Source organism: Thunnus albacares, chromosome 21 (assembly GCF_914725855.1).
Source record: "Thunnus albacares chromosome 21, fThuAlb1.1, whole genome shotgun sequence".
Lineage (NCBI taxonomy): Eukaryota > Metazoa > Chordata > Actinopteri > Scombriformes > Scombridae > Thunnus > Thunnus albacares.
In genome coordinates this window covers 15,426,111-15,451,291 of record NC_058126.1, presented here as the reverse complement: position 1 = coordinate 15,451,291, position 25,181 = coordinate 15,426,111, and the positions used below count along the sequence as shown (strand labels likewise).

At 40.8% G+C, this 25,181-nt stretch overlaps 1 protein-coding gene across 1 annotated transcript in view; it reads right to left on the bottom strand.

Annotated features, from left to right (window-relative positions):
- The window catches only part of sema5a (sema domain, seven thrombospondin repeats (type 1 and type 1-like), transmembrane domain (TM) and short cytoplasmic domain, (semaphorin) 5A), a 124,064-nt gene that overhangs the window by 58,893 nt on the left and 39,990 nt on the right, over window positions 1-25,181 (bottom strand). The window contains exons 3-6 of the mRNA XM_044340182.1: window positions 19,687-19,786; window positions 17,062-17,107; window positions 6,235-6,297; window positions 2,718-2,816 (exon numbers count right to left, since the gene is read on the bottom strand). Of these exons, the coding sequence (XP_044196117.1) occupies window positions 2,718-2,816; window positions 6,235-6,297; window positions 17,062-17,107; window positions 19,687-19,786 (308 nt within the window). The remainder of the gene's footprint in view (window positions 1-2,717; window positions 2,817-6,234; window positions 6,298-17,061; window positions 17,108-19,686; window positions 19,787-25,181) is intronic.

Genomic DNA, 25,181 nt, shown 5'->3' with positions numbered 1-25,181 from the left:
TTTGCTTATAGAAATGAACAAAAATGAATGTATTCAATTAATTTGATATTCAATTTGGCAAAATACTGTATTTACAAAACCAAACACATAAATTCATCACTCTATAATGTAACCAAACATTGCATTCATACAATATCCTCTCTAAAACAATAGAAACATGCTCTCTTATGATGTTTTTTGTGTAAAAGCATCCCCCTGACTTCTGTCCCCCAAGAAAAGCCATGATCACTATCATTATCACCATCATTGTCATCATCATCAGTGGTAGGATGGCTAAAAATCAGTGAAATTACAGCTGTTTAATCTGTAACCACATAGCACTTATTAAACTAATAGGATATTCTGTCCCCTCTCTGTTCATCCATCACAGCTGATAGTAAATCTGTCTGAGTGTGATTCTATTGCTGTTGCCTTGCCCAACCAGTGTTTCATATTAACAGACGTTCAGTGGGTAAATATGACAGTGCTTGATGAAATACTGCTATAATAATGTCATGACATTTCAACTATATGTATTTTCACAGTGGTAAACAGTCATTATGAGCCTGTGACCTTTGGATGCAGTGCTTTTGGACAAAAACAAATGTCATCATAATAGTAAACTCCTGCCACCTCCTCCTCTGAAATCCCAGAGATGGAGACGCAGATATTTGATATGGCCCGATTGCTGTTCCAAGGTAAGCACAATACTCTGACATTTTAAATGCTGGTCTATACTTTACTTCAGAAAGCACTTGTCACCAACAGTAGTGGATAAAAAATTTCTATGCTGACACTTCATTTACCAAGAAACACGGTTATTAGTGCTGTATGCTTTTGTAATAAAAAATGAAAGGGTAGCAGCAAGTTAAAAACCAGTGGTTAATACATATAAAAATCTTGTGCCCTCACTGTGTCAAGAGCCTGCTGAAACACAATAGCGACTCAACATTTTGACTAAACATCCCTTTAAAACATGGGATTAAAAGCTAAAGGGAATTTGTAGAAGCATGAGAGAGAGTGGTGAAAATATTTAACTGCATTTGAATTAAACACAGGCGAAGATAATGTGATTCAAAAGAATAGAAGCTAAATAACTGCAATGACTCAAGAAGAAGAGCATAGCAGCACAGATGAGGAAAGGAGTATGTTTACTTGTAGACCAAAACCATGATTATTGGGAGTAATGAGCTTCAGGCAATGTTTTGATTACAACATTTAACAAGTGTGAGGTAACACCACTTCTTAAATAACTGCGCTTAATAAGAAATTAGTCTACCTTCCCTGAAAGCACAACAGGAGCTGGGAACTCATACAGTAAATCCTGTGATATTAACATCACGTCTCAAGTCACACCTTGATTAAATGTGTTGATCAACCTCGACCTCTGCTTCTGATACTGTTAGTTCCATCAATTCCACTCAATATTCATATTCACAATACTATCAGGCCCACCCAGCTTGACAAAACAATCACTGTTGTTCCGAGATAATGACTTATTAAGTTGCGTTCCTGGAGTGACAGGTGTTCTCATATTGATTTTCAGTAAGCACTGACTAACAAATGTGATGCATATTACAGAAAAATAAAAATAAACTGAGCAGCTATGGCTGCTGTCAACTTCAATACTGCACTGTGACATGAATTTGAAACTTTTGAGGGACAAGCAGTTGAAGGCATCAGAAAGGCTAGTTTTTTGCAGCGAACAACACAACTGTCCCTGAAAAATTAGTATAAATACAGTAAATCTTGTTAAAGCATTGGTTGAACAGTAGTTTGACATTATTTTGCTTTCTTGGCTGAGAGCAAACTTCTCCAGGTTTCTGCTGGTTGCCTGGCAGCCTCACATTTATGACAAGACTTCAGGAGGATTGCTCCTGGCCAAGAAATAGTCTGGCGCTTAACCTCCTCTTAAAACCGCAACGTTTTTACACTATGGTTTCTCTATGGATTAAACAAAAGAGATAACGTGTCAATTAGTGATGTTTAGAGGTGCTAGTAGGTGGATTTTCTAACTTTTGGGAAGAGCCAGGCTAGCTGTCCCCCCTTTCAGTCTTTCTGCTAAGCTAAGCTTACTAAGCCTGGCTGTAGCTTCATACAGACATGGAAGTGCTGTCAAACTTCTCAACTAACTCTCTAACCCAAAATGTCTGACTATTGCTTTAATTAACCTGGCGTGTTTATTTATTCTTTCCCCTTTATTTAGTTTGGACAAAGCACTACCTTATCACTGTGAGCTGAATGTAAATAATGAGAGAAATGTTTCTGTAATGTAATTCTATTATCTCAGAATTTTCCTCTATTTAATATGAGCGTGTGTCCACCAGTGAATGGATGGGTTGGAGAAACTTGAGAGATAATGAAGAGCAAACAATTCAACGCTATTGTAGTAAAAAGACACAGTACATTTTCAAATATCACTTCCCTGTGAAATAATTCATTGCAATATCAACTATAAAAACAACAGCAGTAGTGTGGTCTATATAAGATAATATTGTAATAATAGCTTGCACAGCCGGCAGTAAACATGCTAGCAGTAAAGTCTCACCGTCATGAATATGCAAAATGACTTTAATTTAATCAAGACAAACAGATGGGACATGGGCAACTTAAATAGTAACAGTAGCCTTAATTGGGCAAGAATGATTAGTATTCATGTGAACCTAGTCAAAGGAAAGCAGAATGAGAAACAAGCAAAAAAAGAGGGCACAAACAGGAACTGATGTTGTTGTTCATACCGTTCGGTTGGTGCAGATGGGCGTGAAGGCGTTGGTTCCACAGGTAAACAGCCTGTTCCCATTTACCAGCAGCACCCTGATGTAGTTCTGGCACTCCTCCTATGGAAACACAGAAGCAAACACACATATCGCCGTTAGCAGTTAGCAGCGGCACCATTATCTATCCATTGACAAGCAGCAGCATTAGGCAGCGGGACAAAATTACACTTTCTGCCAATAAATGAGACAAACACCTGCAACCACGGGAGGGCTACTCTAAAACGTGGCCAAGCTTGACAGAGTCAAATCAAGGCTAATGCCCACACGGCTTAGCCATGTCACATCTTAATTCAACAGGGACCAGATTTGGAGAGGGATCTGAATGAGGTGGAGAAGAGATAAATACAGCGGGTGTAGGAGAGGACCACTCAGGATTAGTTTAGAAAATTGCATTGGCTTTGTTGACTGGTCAAAAAGTGAAATGAAAATGTAGCCTCTCATATACTTTATTCAATCATGTTTCTTTTTAGCCTGCTCTCTACATTAATCAATTCAAGACACTTTTCTCTAAATTATAGTGAAGTACACGCTCACCACTCTTTTCTTGGCTCACTCCTCCTCTGAGGTTTTGGCCTGGGTTTATAGCAAACCATTCAGCACTTGCTTAAAAGTGCACGGCAAATAAAGCGGTAATGACGGACTGAGTGATTGACTGAATGATTGATTGCCGCTGAACGCCTTGAACTCTCAACGCTGCCGTCAGGCTTTCATGGAGGTTCGCTGGAGATTTCCATCAACAAAACTCATAGCAAATGTAACAAGAGCAGTCAGTATTCATGTCAGAGAGCGGCATTTGTTTTTGTCCTAGGACAAGGTAATAAACTCGCAGGGTCCCGTCATCTGAAAGGGGCCATGGCTGGGTTGATGAGGGGCCCTCGTAGAAATTTAAAACCTTGTAAATCTGCTATTGTCTGAGCCACTAGAGGTGCCTAGGGCGACCTCCCCCTCCTCTCCTTCTCAAGGGTCTGATTTAGGAGTTGGGGGCACTGCAGGAGAGATGGAGGGGAAGGACTTTTATTTCCCCCTATCAAGATGGAGGTTGGCTCGTAAAACAACTTGTTTCCTGGTGCTAAGCACAGCCTAAGTATGTGTGTGTGTGTGTATTTATGTGTCTGCCTGTTCAAAACTGAAGATGTGTGCATGTGTGTAGTTAGCACTTGTTATGTACGCTTATATATCTGTGCTGTTTGAACAGCTCCTTATGTACTGTACGCTTGTGTGTACATGTGTGTGTGCACATGTGGGTGCAGGGATGGGGGTGGGTTGTAAGAGCTCTGCATAATTCAATTCTTCTCTGCAGTTTGGTTCTATGGTAAATACTGGCATATTTAATATTTGCCCAGCCTCACAGTCTTGACTTGTTTATGAAAACTTCCTGACAAATGTTCCACGTCCATACTGTAATACAGAGGCTGTTATGCTTGGCGCTTGCATTATAAAACAAAACAGAGTCAGCAATCAAGTCCTGTCAAGTCAATTTAACTCTCCTTTCTTCTCCCAGTTGAAATAAATCAAATACACAAGAGAAGAGCGGAAGAGTGCATTAGTTAAAAAAAAAATACAATCACTTGTAAATTCACTCAAAGCACAGGCACGGTATCTGTGTAATAGCTTAAGCGATGGTATATTGTTGCGCGCTGAGCTAGGTAATAAACCATCGAAAGCCCTGTCAGCTGCAGGAGAATGAAGTCTTTTAATGCTATTCTTAGTGTACATCACAGGAGCTGATCCTCAGAAGGGAACAGTGAGCAAAACAATTTGACTCTGCCAGACAGCAGCGACTCTCAAGGACTGAGGTAGCTTTGGTCTGTAATTCACAACAGCTATCTTGTGCTGGCCAGCCTGTGCATGCCTATTATGGGTCCCTAACCACCTTTCACAAGAGGATAAATACACAGTGGTGCACACACACACACACACACACACACACACACACACACACACACACACACACACAAACCCACAAAGGGATCAGGGCTGGGCAGTTCACCTACAAGTCAAGTTCAGCTCTAAACCAGCTGTTTGGTAGACAAGAGTTTGCCATTTAACCACAAACAAAAACATACATTTGCGCACAAAAAGAAACTGCCGCAACAATAGGAACTCCCTTTATGCAAGGTCTATGCATAAGAGTTAAAGTGTGGAAACTTTTTTACTTCACAACAGGTTGATTTAAATCCTCACTCAGGTCAATCCCACTCACAAAGCAGGGATTTCTTTTGACTCTTTATGTTAAGGCTGAAAAATGAGCTCCATGTTGCTTTCAGGCTTCAATATGTTTCATCATCACTTGTTTTCATCTTCACGTGTTATTTGGTTGTCGAGGTTGATTGGTCGGGAGATCTGTGATTTCTGTCTTTATGAGATTTAACATTTTTTTCTATAGCCATAACTATTATGCAGCACTGATGCGCTGGTGGGAAAGTGTAACATCTGGGGCCTCCAGTTCCACTGGTAAACATCTATTCGTTCATGTGTTATTTTTATACCAAACCCACAGGAAAATGTTGAACACTCATCAGCTGGTTTGGAGGTCGCAGCTTAGAAAGTTGTTCAGCAGTGGTGGAGGTTGCTTTGTAGTTTTTATTGTTCGTATTGTTGTTACGAAGACTCCATAAATTTGACACATTAATATCAGTTTAGCAGTCGTCTTCTGGGCTCTGGAGAGAGTGAAAATAACCCCTGTGATGAGGTTGATCAGGGTTATCTTGGCTTGGGCTTTGGACATTAAACTTTTAGCCACACTGGTGGTGCTGCTCTAGGGAAAGCAATGTGGACTGATCAAAGTTAATTATCCACTGAAATATCTCAACATCTACATGATGAATTGGCACAAACATTTGTGACATGACATACTGAATGTGTATGATGATGTCTCCTAATAACTTTGGTGATCCTTGACTTTTCATCCAGCGTGTTAGCATGGTAAACATGATAGCATGCTGATGGTAGCATTTATCTTTCAAGACTGATGCCTAACTACAGTCTCACAAAGTCAATGGCATAGCTGTAGACTTTTGCATGACAAACAGGGTGTGTTTTGAAAGATGCTGGTATTTACTAGGCCATCTTAGAAAGGGATGTAATCAAGTTGCATTGTGGTAAGTGTAGGATCTAGGGAATTTGGAGCTTGACCCATATGAGGACTAAAAGTAAGGATAGCTCTGCCTCTCCTGCATTTATTTTGACCATTTCTTCTTAAATATGTCTCTCACAAGACACCACCTTTATAGAAGTACAGTCCTAATTGCTGAAATGCCCCTTTACATGCCATTACCAAAACCAATAGTTTTGGTTAGCTGCGAAGTAACAACCAAGCTTAATTTGTGAAGTACCCTTTTCAATGAGGGACAAGCTGTTTTTTCGGTTAAATACAACAGCAATACTTAAACTTGTTTTTCTCAACGGTGTGACAAGTGTCTGATAAAGCAATATAACAGCATGACACTTCAAATGCTCAGGCATCACTTCAACTCACCTCAGACTTTCCACGGCTGAAGCAGGCTCCCTTGGTGAACTCATCGCAGTGCCACTCAGCCTCCTGCAGAGAGAGAGAAAAGCAGCATAAGGCTCCAAATAAACCATCAAGAAGAAGCAAACATCAGAAAAATTTGGCGCCATGTCACCATGAACCACTTTGAAAACCACTAAGGGAACCCAAACAAAACAATGCCCAGCTGTCTCAACTGTGGCAAAATTCCCACCTTTTGAAGTCAATTCCATGTCTGGTGACTCTGTCTGAGATAGCCCAGCAATAAAAATGCCACCGAGGACACATGAAAACACAGTTAGAAAATGTAACGGAAACCATAATGTGACGAGTCTGATATGCTGGCTGCAGCATGGATTTCTGCGTGATGACTATTCCTTGACTTAGGTGGGAGGAATGGATTAAAACAGAAGCTAGGGGTAAATTAATTTGACATTACATCGTCACTGTACTCTCAGTCCCACACACACATCCGCATACACACTTACAGTACACACAAGTATATAAACCATGTTAAATACAGACACGGAATCCAATTAAGGTGCATACCAAGCCGAGACCCAAAGAAACGAGAGGCAAGTGCGCTCAGAGGAGGATGCCAATTTGATTTATGTGTGAGGGAAAAGGAGGGATCTCAAGACATAACATGCAAGTCCCTGGAGTAGGATGTCAACGTGATTTACATGTGAGGAAGAAACAGAGGGACGCCTTTTACATTTTACTAGAGGAGAGAGAGGAATAAGGAGATAAAACCTCGACTCATCTCCTCCGAGAGGGAAGACATCAGCGTGCTCCGATTTCTACCATTTAATTTCAGCGTGACCTCTGGGGGGGCTTTCTCATTGATAAAAGTTCTCTATTCATGAAATGAGTATTGGCCTCGGGACAGCAGGGCCACTAAGACACTTACGTGTGTGACAGGCGGAATTAGTCGTCAGTGCCACTAGCTCCGTATGACTGGCAGAGAGAGGAATACTTAGCAGAAAAATTGGCTGGCACAATAATACGCTTAACGCCAAGTCATGAAAAGTCTCCAAAAGCAAAACTATTCAACTTCTCTTTGGCCACAGAGAGGTGACTTTCCTGCAGTAATAACCTGGCTAGGGGCCAGAGGTGAAGGATTTCGCTCTCTATGGGAATACAGTAAATATCACTAACTGAAAGAGATTATTAGATTTCACCTTGATATCAGGATTGTTTTATGTCAGGACCAGAGGGGGGGAGAAAGCTGAACCCCCCTCAGCACCTAGGTGAACTTCTTTCATTTCCTCTTTGAGAAGACTCTGGGAGTTTCCTCTGTATGTTTTAAGTGTGCTGTATGGTTTTCCACCCTCATTGGCCTTTGGGAGGTGAAGAAACACCCATATGGACACACTCACACACACATGTAAACGCACACACAGGCGTAACAGGAGGGAGCTTAGAGAGAGGAGAAAGCTTAGGGTGTGTGGTACTATTCAGGGAGGATAAGATATGGAGTATTAATGGGAGCTGGCTTCTCTCTTTCTCTGTGTATGTGTGTGTGTGTGTGTGTGTGTGTGTGTGTGTGTGTGTCAGTTCACATTCCAGGCCAAAGCTGGCTATTCTGGGGCCATGCAGCCACCACAGACACAAACCACACACATCAGCACAAGCAGCACAGCCTGCAAATACAGCAGCACAGCCAGTCCCAGCTGAATTGAATGTGGGCGCTGAAAGTGCTTTCACTAATCGCATGGGGGGGGGGTTAAAAAAAAAAAAAAAACTGTTAATGGCCCGAAACCTTACTCCCTCATGTTTAGTGTAAAAATCAATCATAATACAATGCAAAATTACAACTTGAGATCACATTAATGGGCGCAAAGTGGTTGCTTTTATCATTATGGGGCGATTATGTGATTTATCATCATCCAACATAGTTCAAAGCAGTTTTTCGGAGTACTACATATTTTCATTACATCTTTAAGACATCAACTTTATGGCTCCTGAAGAAGGTGAAGTCCGTAAGCCTGTAAGTGTGGAGATGTGCTGGCTTCATTGACCACTAAAGCCACCCTCTCTGACTGCCCAGCCTCAAATGGTCCGAAGTAAAGAACAGAATCACAGTCATGCAAAGGCGAGTGCCAGTGTCATTAAGAAACATTAAAAGCTCATTAACATGCTATTGTTCAGCCACTGCGCTCCTAAGATGAATCTGTCTTGAGCTGAAATATGTCCGCAATGTGCTGTCATTAAATAATAATTTTTAGCTTTATCAGAGAAAGCTGCATTACAGAGACCTTTTCCAGAGGCTTTGTCACCCAGAGGAGACTGAGATATAGACTTAGAGAAACAAAGAAGGAAACAAAGAAGGTGAGAAAAAAGGGGACGACCAGGATCTAATTTAGTGAGCTGAATATTATGATTAGTCCAAATTAGAAAAAAACTAATCTATTATAGAACTGTTATTGGCTTTGGAGAAAAGCATCTATTAGATGGAAGGTATCTGTTGAAATGGGAGATATACATCTAAATGATAATGGATAATGGTTTATTACAAGAAGTAATAGTTTTTATTGGTTTTGGTAAATGCTAAGATCTGGGAACAAAGGGAAATTACTACAATATAATATGATGGGGTAAAAAGATACGAGCTGCGAGACAACAGTCTTAACTTTCAAGTCTCAAGCAAGTCCCAAGGTACTATGGTGAGAATCACGCAAGTCAAGTCGAGTCCCTGCTATAAGTCGAGCAAGACAAGTCAAGTCATATGAAATTCTCATGATCTATCCCAGTTTCCACATTTAAATCTGTTAAAAGACAGTGATCATGAAAAATTGAGTTTTATTTTCAACGTTAATGAAAACTGCTGCAGCCTGCTTACACCTTATAAATCTTACTGATATTTGACATTTTGTGGCAATCAATAACAAGCCTCCTAAATGAATAACAATGGAGAGTGGGACTCTGATATTATAATATAGCCCTTTACCTCTAAAGGGCTCTAAAGTCTAAACAGAAGTATGACATGAAAAATTTACATCACAATGTTAAGCCTCCTGTCCTAGCTCCCCTTCAGGAGGGTCATGCATTTCTCCTTAGCATCATCTATGTATATTATATCCTATTATCATTATATTATCAGCATCTGTCCACTTTTAGCTACTTAAAATAAAAAGTCCTCACAACTTTGATGGAGCCCAGGATTTATCCATAAGGGCGGTTTAATTACACGCTGTTTCACTATATACTGTACACTGTGTACTGTGTAGCAGAACACAAAACATTAATTACCATCCTGTTGGCGTGTTAATGAAGTTACTGCTGCTGTGCCACTTGCCACATATGTAAATGCGCAAATCACTCTCTCAACTCAAAGACGAGCTCACTGTTTCTGCTGCTGTGTGATGCTGCAGGTATTTAATAAAGTCAAAGGAAAGAATCTGACACACAGCAGCTGTAAGCAAAAACAACATCAGTACTGATGTTTCAGTAACATCTGAGCAACATTATTGTAAGATTCAGACATTAATCTAACACATTGCAGACCTGCCTGAATGACATAAATAATTGATTCTGACGGACATTTCAGTAGATTATGTTATAAAATACTAGCAAAATACTAGAAGTAATAGAAACTAAATAAATGAAAGTTGATTTATGATGTTGGAGAGCCTTGTGTGTGTGTATCTCTGCTGACCAAAGACAAACAAACTGTGGCGTTTGCCTTTTCTGCACTCTCTCACAATGGACCGATCTCTGTGCTGAGATATGGAGAAAAGCCTGAAACACTGGAAACTACTCCGCTCACTGTAGTAAGCACCATATTTCTCCCCTTCCCTCCCACACTCCATGTTAAGTTCCACTCTTTTACATGAAAATACCAGAATTATGCAGAGCTCGGCTAAAACATTCAGGGCTAAAGCAGTGGCAGCACTTGGGACCAACGGGACAGACCCAAAGCTTTGACACTGCACTCACAGCTGTTGTGTTCACTGTTGCTGTTGACATGAACACAAACGAGGCGCAGGAGGTTTTCTGTGAATGATAAACAACCAGTGCGTTTGAAGCTGGTTTTACACTGGATATCAAGGGAACAAATTCGCTTTCTTTCAGCTTCAGGGGGAATATTATTTTTGGACTAGCCCCCTCCATGATAGCTGCCTTCTGCATTGGCCTCTGCTGGTCTGCCGCACAACTAGTAGGTTGCCAGGTTTGCGTGCATTGCACTAGAAATCACCCAGTCATGTTTCAAAAACAATAAATAACTTCTCAATATCTAGAAAAATGCATATATTTGATGAAAAAAAGTCAAGTCCTTTTGAGTCATCTGTCTCAAGTCTAAGTCGAATCCCAAGTCATGAATACCAAAAGTTGAACCAGAAAGTTGGTATATAGTCTCTGGTTATCATAAAAGAGGACAGTTTATCGTTCATCATTATTTCAAGTTCAAAATAAGTTTAGCTAACCTGGGGGTTTGTTTCCAACCTGACGTAGAATCGATGATTATTTGATTTCTCATGTTTTTGGCCTTGTGGGACACCTTTTTAGCAATGTCTCCACATTCCCAGATTAACTTGGTAACTACAATTGTCTTATTACCAATAGGTATAAAATATGTAATATATCGGAATGATCTTTTAAGCAAGGAAAAGTGTGATAGGAATATGTAAATCTATAAAGAGGCAGATAGAATTTGGTACAGTTGGTAGCAATCCATTGTTGCTTCAGGGAGGCTGAAGAAAAAATTCCTGAGATACTGTACGTTCTGTGTGTCCGCCCTCTCTACTGTCCCCTGTAATGGGTCCAATCCTCAGAGATAAACCATTGTGCTCGAGCCTCTCGTCAGCCCTCACACTGAGGGGCTATTGTCAATGCGAGGTGGGTGCAAGAGAGATACCAAGGGAGAGAGTGGGCAGGGAGAGAGATAGACAGAGATAGGGAAAAGGACAGAAACAGGAAAATAAGGGACAAACACAAAAAAACAACAAAGAGAAAACAGAGTCCAACTTAGAAGTCAGCCAAAACCAGAACAAGGGACACAGTGTGGGCAGAGTGAAGTAGTCAGTGAGACAGAGGAGAGTCTGCAGAGCTGAATTCCAAAACAGCACTGTTTCCAGACATGATATTGAATATATTTTGCATAAAGAGGGTCCAGAGAACACACTCTCTGCTGACAGCTGTCTGGCTTTGTGAAATGACTGGCTGTGTGTCTCATTACAAGGAGATGGCGGGTTGAGAGTAAGAGCTGGACAAATCCTGCCGGGGAAATCTAATCTGTTTTATGAATAGCTGATATTACCTTTTGATGTGCTGGCACAATATTTACTATTCAGACTGATGTATGCTGATGTAAGCTGCTGAAAGATTTACACACGAAATTGGTCTTGATGTCATGTCTGAGCAAGTGTGTAGGTCTGACTCACTATACATATCATCATGGCACCATACAAAGATGAATTGGAGTTGAAGTGACCCCCTACTATGCCTCTTACTACTCTGAAGCCATTTACACTTTGTTTTAAATGCTTGTTGGTGATCCGAACACAAGTGGACAGCCGAGACACATCGCCATTCACACCTACGTCTATCATGCGTCTCCAAAGTGTCCAGCTGACCACTGTTACTTTGTTACTTCCTATGTCACTTCTGCCAGAAGGTCAAAGGGCCCATGCACAGTTATTACGACCATCTGTCAGCAGACAAGCGCTAGATTTGTTTTGTACGGGCTAGCAAAGAAAACAAAAATGTTTCAAGAACTAATATACATGTATGGGCTATTCCGACCACCACCACTTCCTGCACTGATGACATATTTTCCTGTTACGTCCTTGTTGGGGACACATCAGGACGCATTAGTGTTTACACTACAAAAGATATGTGGTCAAATGCGTCCCAGATCTCCTTGGCAAGTGGTTTGAGTGATCGGATCACATGTGTCTTGTATTTAGCGCTGTCCACTTGTGATCCGATTGCATTTAAAACAAAGTGTTAACAGGTTTTCAGGTTCACAGCACTCTTGCTTAAACATGGCATTAATTTCCATGATATCACTGACTGTGCTGGTATCTGCATCTCTAATCCCATTGATGCTTTTTAATTCTATGCATTTAAATGGCCAAGTTAGTGGGTTCTAGTAATTGAATTAGCAATGCTTCCAAACCTATGGAGGACGGCCTCTGTTAGCTACTGATTACCAGCGCTAATTGTCTGCCTGACGAAGTGTAATTGCAAGAGACAGGCCCATTAAATACAACATGTGAGGCTAGAGAGAGCCTTTTGTTTTCTTTGGAGTTCCCTTCCTTCCTAACAACATGACTCTATGAGAAGAAGCAAAGAAAAATGGAGGCGCAGTGTACATCTGAACACCATACAGTGTCTGTTGCCAGTGGGAGCTGTTATGTATCGTGTTTTCATGTGACTGTTTGTGTGCCAGTGCAGAAGGAGAGGAGCTGGAGTGAATATCCACTATTTTCTCCTCCTCTGGTGCTTTATTGAATGGTAAACAATGCCACTGATCCTGCTCATCCCGGAGCTTATTGACTAATGCTGTGCCACAGAGTTTCCATTGAAACTCAGCCTTACTGTCTGCATCCCATTTTGATTTAGTATGGAAACAGCACATTAATAATGGATTTTTTAAAGGGATGTTCTTTCTAAAAGTTTTGCTTAGCGTTTGGTGAATTCAACCTGCTCTTAAGGCCCAAATGCACTGAAAGCGATAATTGACGCACGTCATTTGATGCTCCTATGGCGCACTCCAGGCATCAGATTTGAAATGCCAACACCACAGAACCAACACAGATTTGTCCTGTTGTTCTTTGTATTTACTGCATGAGTTGGATGGAATGAATGGATGAAAAGGAGAAATGCAGAGGAGGAAAATAAAACTAGCGTCTGTTTCCACAGTAAATCATCTGTTGAGTGTTTGATGGTTATTTATTTGTGCTAAACCGCCACTGAAACAATCAGAAAATATCATTTTATTTCTCTCATTCACCATCTTTGTTCTTGCAACTGCTAACTCTCCTCACTCAACCACTGCCATGCTGTCTCTCTCTCTCTCTCACTCTTACTCTCAGCTTGTTCGTGCTATCTCTCTCTTTTTCGGCTGCAAAAAAAGCAGCTTTGGTCGCTGGGTCCTCATTTGATGCTCCAAAATTGAAACAAGGTCGGAGTAGGGGTGTAAAGGAAGTTTGAAGTGCCTCATAACGCTTTTGGTGCATGTTTAGCCATTTAAAACAATAGGTGTACTTCAAAACGAACGCATCAGATGCTTTCAGTGCATTTGGGCCTTTATTGCAGCTGCTTTCAAGAACAGCATGAAAGTGTGTGGCCTATTGGACCAGGTGTGCAAGGGTAAAATGGAACAAAAATGGGCAGGGGGGAATAACTGCATTAGGGTATTCATCGCCGTCAAAGGACTATTTGAGGAGCTCATGGGCAGACAGAAACACAAGGTTGAGTGGTACATCGAGCCTGCTTGGCCATTCATCAGCCTGGGCAACACAATGGGAAATTGAACACAATGCAAATGCAGAGGGGCCAATTCATCAGTGTTTGGGCCACAGAGGGTAAATAATGGTGGTACCAGTGTTGATACGCCTACCCAAGGTTGGCAGGAGTTGAGGGCAGGGAGCTGAGGGAGGGACAAAGGGGGTAGAAGGACAATATTGAACAGATGTGAGATACAAAGTGGGATTCACCTGGACGGAGGAAAGAAATTGTGCTTTAAGGTTGCTGTTTTTATAGTTAATTCTCTGGCTGTGGTAGCTCTAAATTATGTCATAGATTCTCTCATTAGTCCAGTATATTGTGAAATAAAGTCCTTGTCTTTTTTTTTTTCACTTGAAAGTGGAACAACGTATTGACCTTTTGCTCTTGACAATGTTTTCCAGATCAGTGAGGATGAGAGTAGAGGTTGACAGGGAGAGGGAGGCCTCTTCAGGCTGTTGAGACACTGCAGAAAAAAAAACTTTAAGTACCAGATATTAACTCCAATCAAGGCCATAGGGAGGGCTGACTCATGTTTGAATGCCCGACTTTTTCCACTTCAACCTCCGATTGCCTCTCAGTTTGAGTACATGCACAAGTTCATGTAATGTGGAAGATTTTCTACTTATACTGTTTATGATTCTGTAAGTGTCCCCCTGTCTTGTAAACAGTCCCTCAGACAAACCTTTATATCTCTCCTAAGTGACTGAACCCCTTCTACTCCCAGGAATTACCGAAGACCAAATCCAAGGGGCGGCCTCAGAAGACATAGGGGCAATGAAAGCATAAAAAGTTCTCAGATCATCACTAGCATCATCACTTTTTTTTTTTTTTACAAAGGTCCCCTTTCTCTCCACTTTCTGATGTTCCTGGCTTTTTTTCTATTTTTTTATTACCTCCAAGCAAGGAGGGCATTTACTGAGGAGATTATGGTTGCTGGGCTCATGCTCAATCGATCTCAGAGTCTCAACTCGATATGTGCTATAGAGCGGGTTAGACCAGCAGTGTTTAGCTACCACCCTAAGTGTCACTGCTCTCTAAACCCTCCATAATATAATGGTATGACTACCAGGTATTCAGAGTTCATTTTCTGCCTCGCAGAATGCTTGAAAACAACTCCTACTGCAGCCAAGGGCAGGAAAGGTGGAAGGGATTAATTTTGCCTCCATGTGGCAAAAGACCTGGGTGGCTCTTTTTTACTGCTTTCATCATGTACATGCAAGATGAGATCAGGCTGTCATTGATCATATGGTAATTATATCCACCTCTTTAACATATTATAGACTGTTTGTATTACACTGGCGCTAAGCCTTGTGCTTTGTCAAAGCATACATAGCCTCCCTCTCAGTGCTGCCAGCCATGCAAGAACAAATCACTGCCATTGGGCATTATCTGACAAGGCTGATACATGGGGATGGGGTGAAATCACAGAGACAAGCGTAGGTGTAGCTTTTAGCTTGTTTTCCTTCTGCATGAAAAAAAAAAAATCTCATGCAACTCTTTTGAACATCCGTGCAACCGACATAAAACACACTGAACAACTAACGACTATTTGTGCTCAAACTTTCTTTGTTCACTCTGGCACTTTCAGCACCATATTCCCTTGTAAATCTATTTGATCAATCAGCAATGCATGTAATGTGAGTGGAGCAATGGTGCCAAAGGGGAAATTCATTATAGTCTTTCATATCCAACAACAATAAGAATGACAAATACATGTAAACTCAGACATAGAGGCAACCAAATCTCTGTGCAATTAATCTCCTGTTTTATGCCGGGATGAAAAAGAAGGAAGGAAAGGAAAAGATTTCAGAAGGAGGTGAATGGAAGAATAGCACTTGTGCTCCTCAAACTCCTGCCATTGAACTTAGCCTTCCCCTTGACACTATAACCCTGGTCCAGTCAAATGCAAAGCAGGGACATTGCACAGGTCATCTTAAATTGGCCCCAAGCCTTGGCAGGGATTATCAGGTCCTATTCTCTCAAGAGAAGATGTCTTGGAGATGAGGGGTTGATTGGGTCAGTGGAATCTCCTCACTGATTCTGCAGGGCCAGCCGAGCGCAGGATGAAATAAAGAAGAGGGGATGATTGGGTGCACAGATGGCACAGAGCATCTTTAAAAAAAAGCATCTGTGTCCCAGTGAGCGGCCACAAAAGACCGGCCTCGCATGAATCCTCATCTCTCTCCATGGGGGGTTGCTCTGCTTTCTTCCCTCTGTCTGTGTGCTGTCTCACTGCTCCCTGATTCATTTGTGTGCGCCACCCTCCACTCCTTCCTATCCAAAAAATTCAGTCTTCTTATTTCGTCTGACCATTTTTCTCATTTTCCTTTCCAGGCGAATATATAACGCCACTCTCTCCATTCTCCCTTTGCTCCATCTAGCCTTTGTCACTCCCCTGTTTCTCTTTCTCTCCCTCCTCATCCTCTCCCCTGGTTTTCCAGGGTGTAAATGGCAAACATCAAGAGCTGTCTAACCATCAAAGACGCCTTGCTGCTACCACCTAGAAATGTGTGTCAGTGTTTGTATGGTAGCTCAGTAGGTCACAAAATGCTTAGCCCTGCAGGGGTGGGCATGTGGTCTCAAACAATTGTGAAAAAGGAAAGAAAACTGAGAGGGTACAGAAAAAATGTGAATGACAACATGTGGGAGAAGGGGGAAGAAAGACAGATTGAAAAAAAAGCATAATTGCTACCTTGAGCATTTATTCTATTTATGGATGTTTTGTGCAAATTTTACAAGTCACCAGAGGCAGAAAGCAAAGCGTTAGCCCTGAAGTTAGCATTCTTTAATCTCTGTTTAGTAATTCTAATGATTCTCTCTGTGGATGTTAAATTTTTGACCTTACTACCCTGAAAAGAGCAGAAGAGTTTAGCTAAAACGGTAGCATAATATAAAAGAAATTGCACACGGTGTTAATACCCTAGAAAAAGTAGAAGAGTAACAATGAAATACAGCTGCAGAGTATATGCCATTTTCAGTTTCAAATTGGATTTCAACATGAAAGGTATTAACACTGACTAGACTTTATACCAACTCTCTTTCCCTCCCTCTGTGTATCAACCCACGGCATTGACGACCAAACCCACTGTCACTCCACCGGATGGGAAGTTGTTGTGACATGTGAAATGCTAAACCATTTTACTGTAACAGCTTTAAGTTGTGGGAGCTGGCAGCGTGCTACGACTAGCACGGTGTTTGTCGGAGGCAGGCAGTGCTCTGGATGCCTGTGCCAGCGTGACTGTAAGAGTGGTATGAACAGATGGAACTTCCTCCATAGAGAACATATTCACTCAGGAAAATGTGCGAGTCAGACTGTGGGAGTGTCACAAAAAGACGGAGTTAGAGAGAATTAGCACTCACCTGGATCAGTGTCAGGTCTTCCAGGTTGAGTCTAAAGAGGTGATTTCTGAAAGGAAAAGATGGAAGCATGTGAGGTGATGGAGCTATTTTCTGTGAAACTGAATAAGCCAGGCACAAAAATGTGTGGATGTTACAGCATCCCAGCTCAAAGGCCAAAGCTCTGTACAGTATTTATCTATGTTCTCTCTCTAGTCCTTTCATCTTCACCCCCTCCTATCCGTAGTACCACCAGTACAAAGGAATTTCCACTTCCAAAAGTGGTGCATACAGATTTAAACTGCTTAAATAGAAAAGTTGGGAGGTGAAAAACAGTTTAGGGGATGTCGACATACTTATAACTGCTGCATCTGACGCTTCTAAAGTTTTCCCCACTTAGAAATTAAAATTAACCTTAGTCAGGGTACTCATTGTGAATGGTTTTATTCAACCACTGCAGCAACTGACAGAATCTAGGTTTCTTCAAACAGTAATTGGGAGGTTAAAAAAAAAGACTTGATAAAACAAAATACTTTATGCTATTATCTCCTGGAGTTTTATGTGTTTGTGACACAGGGAGCAGGAGAGTAAGAGTGTGAGAGACACTGAAAGAAAATCAAAGCCTGCTGGTGAAACCACGCTCTAATAAGTGCCTGTCCTTGCTCGAAGCTTTTTAAATTTGCAAGGCAGAGACAAAATACTTTCATTGGCATTTTCAACTTTTCAAGAAACATTCAGTTCTAATGAATGCCCTCTCAAGAGAAATATTTTGTATATTGACTAACGATGTCTCAGGCTGTCTTCTAAAACCATTATGAACCATTACCAGAATGAGACCATATGAGATCTGACAATTAAGACTAAAAGCATTATTTATTGTAATTTCTTTTCCCTTTGAGACGTCTGTATTATCCACATTTTGTTGTTTTTTTTTCCTTTGAAAATCTGGTAAGTTTAATGGAATTTTCCAGCAAAAACAACTTTTTCAGAAATTTAACTGAAAGATTTTAGCATAAAAATCAGTATGTCTGATTAATATGTTTTTTTTCTTTTCTAAAAAAAAACCCTGTTCTCTTGCAATAACTTTAACAATAACACATAATTCTTATTTCTTTCATCCCAGCAATAATTTTTTAAAGAGCAGGCATTATTTTTTTTCCATAAAGTAGATAGAGTTACACTCTTTAAATGTATCTGCACACCTCTCCACGTACACACAGACATTTTCACACACATACAAAGACTTTCACAGAGATCTATCAATCTCCTGAAGAGTGGGTCAGCCAGGTCTCAGCGTGGCCGTGGCCCCCCGTTTTACTGTATTGATATTTACATCGATCCCTCTTTCCTTCCATTATCACTCATACTTCTAACCTAGCCTGCAGCCATTCATCCAGCCACATCGCCTTTCACAGTTAGACACTTGAGAGCCGTCAAGTTGGCACCAAGAACTGAACTAAATTTCTTATTTGATTTTTTGAGTGCTCCAAATACCAAGCGTTGATAGAATTGGCTGAATGATAGCTAAAAATAAAAAATGGCCAGCAAAACCATTATATATATATATATATATATATATATATATATATATATATACATTTATATACACTCACCACCTACTTCATTAGGTACACCTGTGCAATCCAATGCGATCCAACACAACAGCTCTGCCATAAAATCTACATTCTACATTATATTGAATGGTATTCCTAATATTTTGTCCACTCCATTAACATACATGAGGGGGGCAAAATATTAGGGACATTTTTAAATATAATGCACTCCAGTACAACACCACCACCCACCACAACCTCAATAATAAACATATAGTAGAATTATCACCTTTCTAACAATGTCAACAAAAACTGAAAATGTATAACCTTCATAAAAGTAGAATTTATGAGCTGTTGTATTGGATTGCAATAGATTGCACAGGTATTCCTAATAAAGTGGCCGGTAAGTGTAAATATATATACATATACACATATTCTCAGAATTCTGAGAATAAAGTCAGAATTAATTCACAGATATTCATGAACTTATCATTACCTAATTAATATAGGATCTCCCAGTCTGGTCTCTAGTAACCCATCATTATCTACTATATAATCTTCCATTAGGAACTAATATGTAAGTACTTTTCGGGCTGTAACTACGTGCAATTTTGTGTACCATATAGTGTTACCATGTTTCGTTCTATTGACAACTGAACCGTTAAGAGGAGTGCAGAGCACAGTTCATTTGGAATCAGCCAGAGACTCTAGCAGCGAGTGTATACACCCATCCCACACAACACATTAAAGAACACACAAATTCCCATGAACACAGAGAAATAAAAGCACAATTTTTTGTGCTTACTAAATGAGAGCATTCCCTTCACACACACACACACGCACACACACACACACACATGCAGCTGGGCTTGAGAAAGACAACTGACTTGGAAACAATTTCCACAGCCATTTCTCTTTGGTTTTTGAAGACATCTATAGAGAAACTGATCATTACTCATGCAATGCACCCACAAACACTGAAAAAGCAGGGAAAGAAAGACAATAAAAGAGCAGACAACAAAAGAAGGAGAACGGATGGGAGACAGGGACAGAAAGAGACAGAGAATAAGAGAAGACAAAGTCAGATATAGGTTACCTGGCCCCGACGATTAGTTCGTTTTGGCCCGGGTCAAAGGTCAGCTGTGAGTAATCCACCGTGCCCTCTGCCTTGAACCTGAAGATCCACGGCTCCATCTCTGCCAACAACACCACAGGACACAATGACAGTGAACCAATGAGAGTAGAGAATTTAAGACAGCACATGACAGCTGTGCTGATGAATTGGCTGCGTTCAGAGGGTCGCTGTAACTTTTCTTAAGACACTCAGAGAGTGGCTCTTAAAGACCAGACTTATAATAACAGCAAGTCTGTAGATCTTTCCACTACTGCCTTTGTTTAGATTTTTATTAATTTAGGGGAAGACGTATTTGCTCTTTTATATTTACTGATGTTGCTTTGCATTTGAAGCGTAAATATAAAGGCAGTCAAATTTAAATTTTGCATTGCAATAAGTTTAGAAGTTTCCAAGAAGTTACATTTACAAATCAAACTAAGGCATGTTCACTAAGAATATAGCTCAAGTGTATATGCCTGGACAGTGGAAACTGGAATCAAGTAAGTACAGTAAGTAAAGTTTATTTAATATAGCACCTTTCACAGACCAAGGTCACAAAGTGCTTCACAAGAGTAAAACTGTTAAAGAAATGAGACCATAAAAATAGTACAAGATATAATAAAAGAAAAAACAATAAAACATAAGCAACGAGATACCTTAAAAACACACAAAATACAAACACTACACAGACACTGAAGATAAGGAAGGAAAGCAGTTGAGGTGTGTCAGACTATATTTAAAATGTTGGCCTCTATGTATAGGGCAGCAGTGCTAAAAATTATTAGTAGGTGCAAACAGGTGTTGCTACACATCAGCAAAGCCGCGATAACTCCTAAATATTTGCTTTGCTGAATGTCTGTGTACCAACCATGAAAACCAGTGATATTCTGAATCTTTATCACAGCTTAACATAATGTTATTTCAGATCAGTAAAGGTTCAGTTCACGGTTAAGAACCAGCAGCCTCTGGACAAAACAAATCACGCCAGAGCAGATAGCTCCCCATGGACAGTAATCTGAGCGGGAGCACAGGTGGTGGAATGTAACTAAGTATATTTCATTTGACACTTTTAGCTGATAGTACCTATGTTCTTTTATTTAAGTAATATTTTCAATGTGGGACATTAACCTGTAATGGAGTATTGTCCCATTTTCTACTTTTAAGTGAAAAAAAAACATGTCTCTATGCCACTTTTACAGTAAACTAAGAATAGAGGGTGTCTCAATATGTTATAAAGCCCCCCCTTTTTTAGAACAAATTTCATTTCCCTCTGCGTAGGATGTACAAATTAAGTGTGCATAATTGCATTGCACGTAGTTATATTTCTCTGCTATGAAGGCAGCAAGAGGAGCATTTACCATAGTTTGCCACAAAGTTTAACATATTTTGTTATCACAATTCCTTAATAAAACTGTCAGGCTACTTCTTACTTGCCATCACATAGAAATGGGCCCCCTTACTGAGTGAAATGAAGAGGAGATTGAATGAAGAACAAAAAGGTTTAGAGCCTCGGTTAAGGTCACTCATTCAAAAGAACATTTTGCACGGATCAAAGTTCTCGTACATTATGTCATCTTGTCTTAAAAATCCCCAAAACAAAGTGAGACATGAGATCATGTGTGTACAAAATACTGAAATTTAGATGTCCTGTGGCTCAGTGGGAAGTCCTTTGATGTCTATGTACCATTAAAAACTACTGTTGATTGATTGGTTTCCTGGAAATGTATATTGTGCAAGGATCATGCAAGGCCAATGAGACTTGTTATGGAAACTGACCTTGTCTTGTATGGTGAACAGTTAGACACACACACACACATAAAGAAAGCGGGAGAAAGATATCCCAGACAGACACCACAACATGCCTGTTCTCATGGCGCCCAACCCATTAACCCCTGACCAATCGAATCAAAGGCCCCGGCTGGTTGCCAAGCTATGAGGACAGCCTGTCTACCGTCTGGTTACCCGATAGGTTTAGTCGAGGGTGGTCAATCAGTCATTATGGCGGTGTATATGCTCTCCATTGCTCAACACATGCTTGATCTGTAGTCATAATAACTTACCCAGTACTACTGTATACGCAAGTCAAATTACGCTTCAATAAGCCATTACCATAAATGGGACATTTCCTTCACATAGCTAGAACTTAGAACATGCAAGAATATTTTTGAAGACGCCTGAACTCCAGCAAGGCTGAGTTTTTAGCAACGGTTGCTACAGTGATTTTAAGTCATTCATCACTGCATTTGTGAGCTATTTGCAGACTAAAAATTTCAAAGGGACGTTTTTAATTTACCAGGGAGCTTTCCATCAGGGCCGGAACAGAGGGAGAGGACAGCTTGAATATCCTCCTCGAAACACATTATCTGCTTCTTCAGGCACACCTGTCAGACAGCATTTCAAATGAAAGCACGCTCTCCCTTGACTGCATCAAAAGCAAGTCGTTTCGGTGACAAACGTGGGATTTCTGAGTGATTCAAAATGAAGACAAACACAGCAAGAAAACGTGTTTTCCGAAGAACATCTGCCTTTTCCAGCTCACGTAGGGGGACCAAACTCTGGCTCTCCAAACAAAACAATGTCATCTCAAGACATTTTCCCCTTGTTCTCTTTCAAGTCTTCAGTGATGAGTACAAGAAAACTGCAAAAAAAGAAAAAACACAGTGCATCTGACTTCAGGTTTCAAAGCACTAATACATTTTCATTAGCTGTGCTGAAATTAATGTCTGGGAGACCACAACCAACTTCACCGCAAAGATTTCATTTCACTTAATGACTGCTGCTCTGCTTATTCTGGGGGTAGACAAAAAGTTTTGGCTGTGCCAGGCCTTTGGCTGTATTGGGCTTGTTTTTTATGCCATCGAGAGGATTCCTGGCATACAAATGTAGCTGTGACACCCCCCGGGGGAAGACGGTGCTTGACGAACCCAGCTTCTACCCATAAATCTCCCTGACTCACCAGGGAAGGCTTGCTAACAGGGTGATGGAGTGTGCGTGCGTGCATGTGTTGGTCTGCATGTGTGAGACAGAAAGAGAAAAGAGAGGGTATTTGTTGGAGTGTGCAAAGGGAGCAAAAGGTTCTAATTGAACACAACAGCACTCACAGGATTTATGGCCCTATGTGATGAGGCCAAGGACCATTCATAAACATTCATAAGCAGCATGGATGGTCTCTCCTAAGGCTGTGGAGCTAAATATACAGAGCTTCCCAAAGTCAAATTCATGGGGTTTAGCAGATCACAGTTTGGGTTTACAACAGGGATGCAGAGATGCAAACATCTGGCACATTTGGACAAATTTTTAAAAACAGCACTGCAGGACACTAAGTTAGCTTCGCTACAGAGACTAATCACAGCCATTTGATGTGATATTTATTTGTTTTTTTGGGGATTGTAATAGCTAATTTTAGGGGCACCCTAGGGAGTGTTTTATGATCCCATATAGAGCCAACAAATCAACCTTATCGTTAGCTCAGTTGCAAAGGAAACAGTAGGACAACCCCTAGCTAATAAATGTCTATAAAAAAACCCTCTGTAAGAACATCCGCCCCCCCATCTCACTTCCTCGATTTCAGGTCTGCTTTGCCTGTTACATGGGTTCATATCAGATGTGCTTTAAATGCATGTGATAATGTAATCACATCACAGCCATGCTCGTACAGCAGCTGACTGAATCAGGGGATTGGCTTCTGATGAGACGAAGGAGTAATCACACACACATGCAGAATCACACACACGGATTAGGACGAAAATTCAGAAAGCAGCCAGGGCTCCAAGCCAACACAAAGCCAACGAACCCACACATACACATACACATATATAAACCTCCCCCCTCCCCTCCCATGGGGTCCCATCTTATCCCCTTAACCCCTGTCTCCCTCCTCCTCAAAATAGAACACCCCATCACTCACATCCCGTTTGTTATTCCTCGCTCTGACACGGAGCAGTTGACACAAAGGCAAAATGACAGGATATATAAATATTTACGCCCAGCATCAGAGGCCACGCCAGTCTTCAGTCTGCCAGCGCTCAAAGTTAACGCTCTACAGTACTGCCAGGCTAGCAACAATGGCAACATGTGGAACCAATTCTCAAACATGAATGGTTTTTCTGTGAGTGGTGTAAATAGAGTGTGGCAGCAGGCGCTCATACAAATGAAGAGCCAATTCACTCTAAATGCAGCTCTGTGGTAATGGGCAGCAGAAGAATTGCAACTATTTGGTCAAGTTGATGTGAGGAAACGATTTGGCTGAGCAGTCAAAACAGCAAACACCTGCTCAGTTTGAGAAAATCTAAAGCAAAAGGCAAGGTCAGTTAAAACCTTTGCGCGTGGCTCTGTGCTCCGGGGTTTCTTCCTATTATGTTATTTCTAGAAAGAAAAACAAGCACATTTTACAGTTAAAAGTCCTCAGACTCAAATTATCATGGCTGTGCTGTGGCCCTTGCGGGCAGTGAGTGAATCAGGCAAAACAAACCACCATGAAACCACAAACAAGTGTGCAATAAAATATTTAAATCTAATATGTATTTAGGAGTGGAGTCGTTTGATTCTTTGAGTGCAGGAAAAGAGACAGCCTTTTAACAAGATGACCAAATCTCTTCAGGCCAATTAAAAAAAAATGAAAATATATATGTAGGGAATGACATGTGGGACTTTTATTGCAGAGAGGCAAATGAAAGACATACAGATCCAAAAATATGATCAGGCCCTTCATCATTCCATTGGTAGCCTTTCCTCCAATAAAATAAAACATGACTTGAACATAGCTGACCTTGGACATGAATAGAGTCAAGTTAATATTTTGGAATTTAAGTCCAAAGACCTTGGGTATTAAATTCAAAAGAATCATCCCCAAATGACCAATTAAAAGATCTCTGATATCAGTTGTAGCTTATTGCGTTTATGAATGCTATGAGGCTATTTGTTTATTTTCCTGCTTTCACTCCCCTCCCTCTAACGATGTGTTAGCCGTTCAGGGATGATAAAAGCTGAACTTGGTCTGTGGCTGTAAAACAAGTCTGCCGGTTCTCCTCAGAGACATGGCCCTCTGCTTGGCCTGTGAAGGCATTGTTTACACCACAGTTTATAACCTTTAAAAGCCGTCAAGCCTACACCCAGGAACACTTGTTAAATGTAACCCTTTATTAATACAGTATATCTCTGGGGCTTGGAACTACAGTAACACTACAAATGTCACTAGACCTTCGCCAAAATATATCCTTCTCTGGAAATGGGGATGAAGTCTTTCGACATTCCTCCTTGAATAATTCTATAAATTACATACATTTACACTGGACCTCTACTGACGCTATATTGAGACCTTTTTTCGTGAAAGCATGGCAAGTGTACCTTTTGAGTAAACATTTGGGCCATTGCCGCAGAACTGTACAGTGTACTTTTTTTCTGAAACCCTTTATTTCTAAAACCACCATACAAAACAGAGAGCGGTCTTTAGACTATAGCATCCTTGCACCACAGTA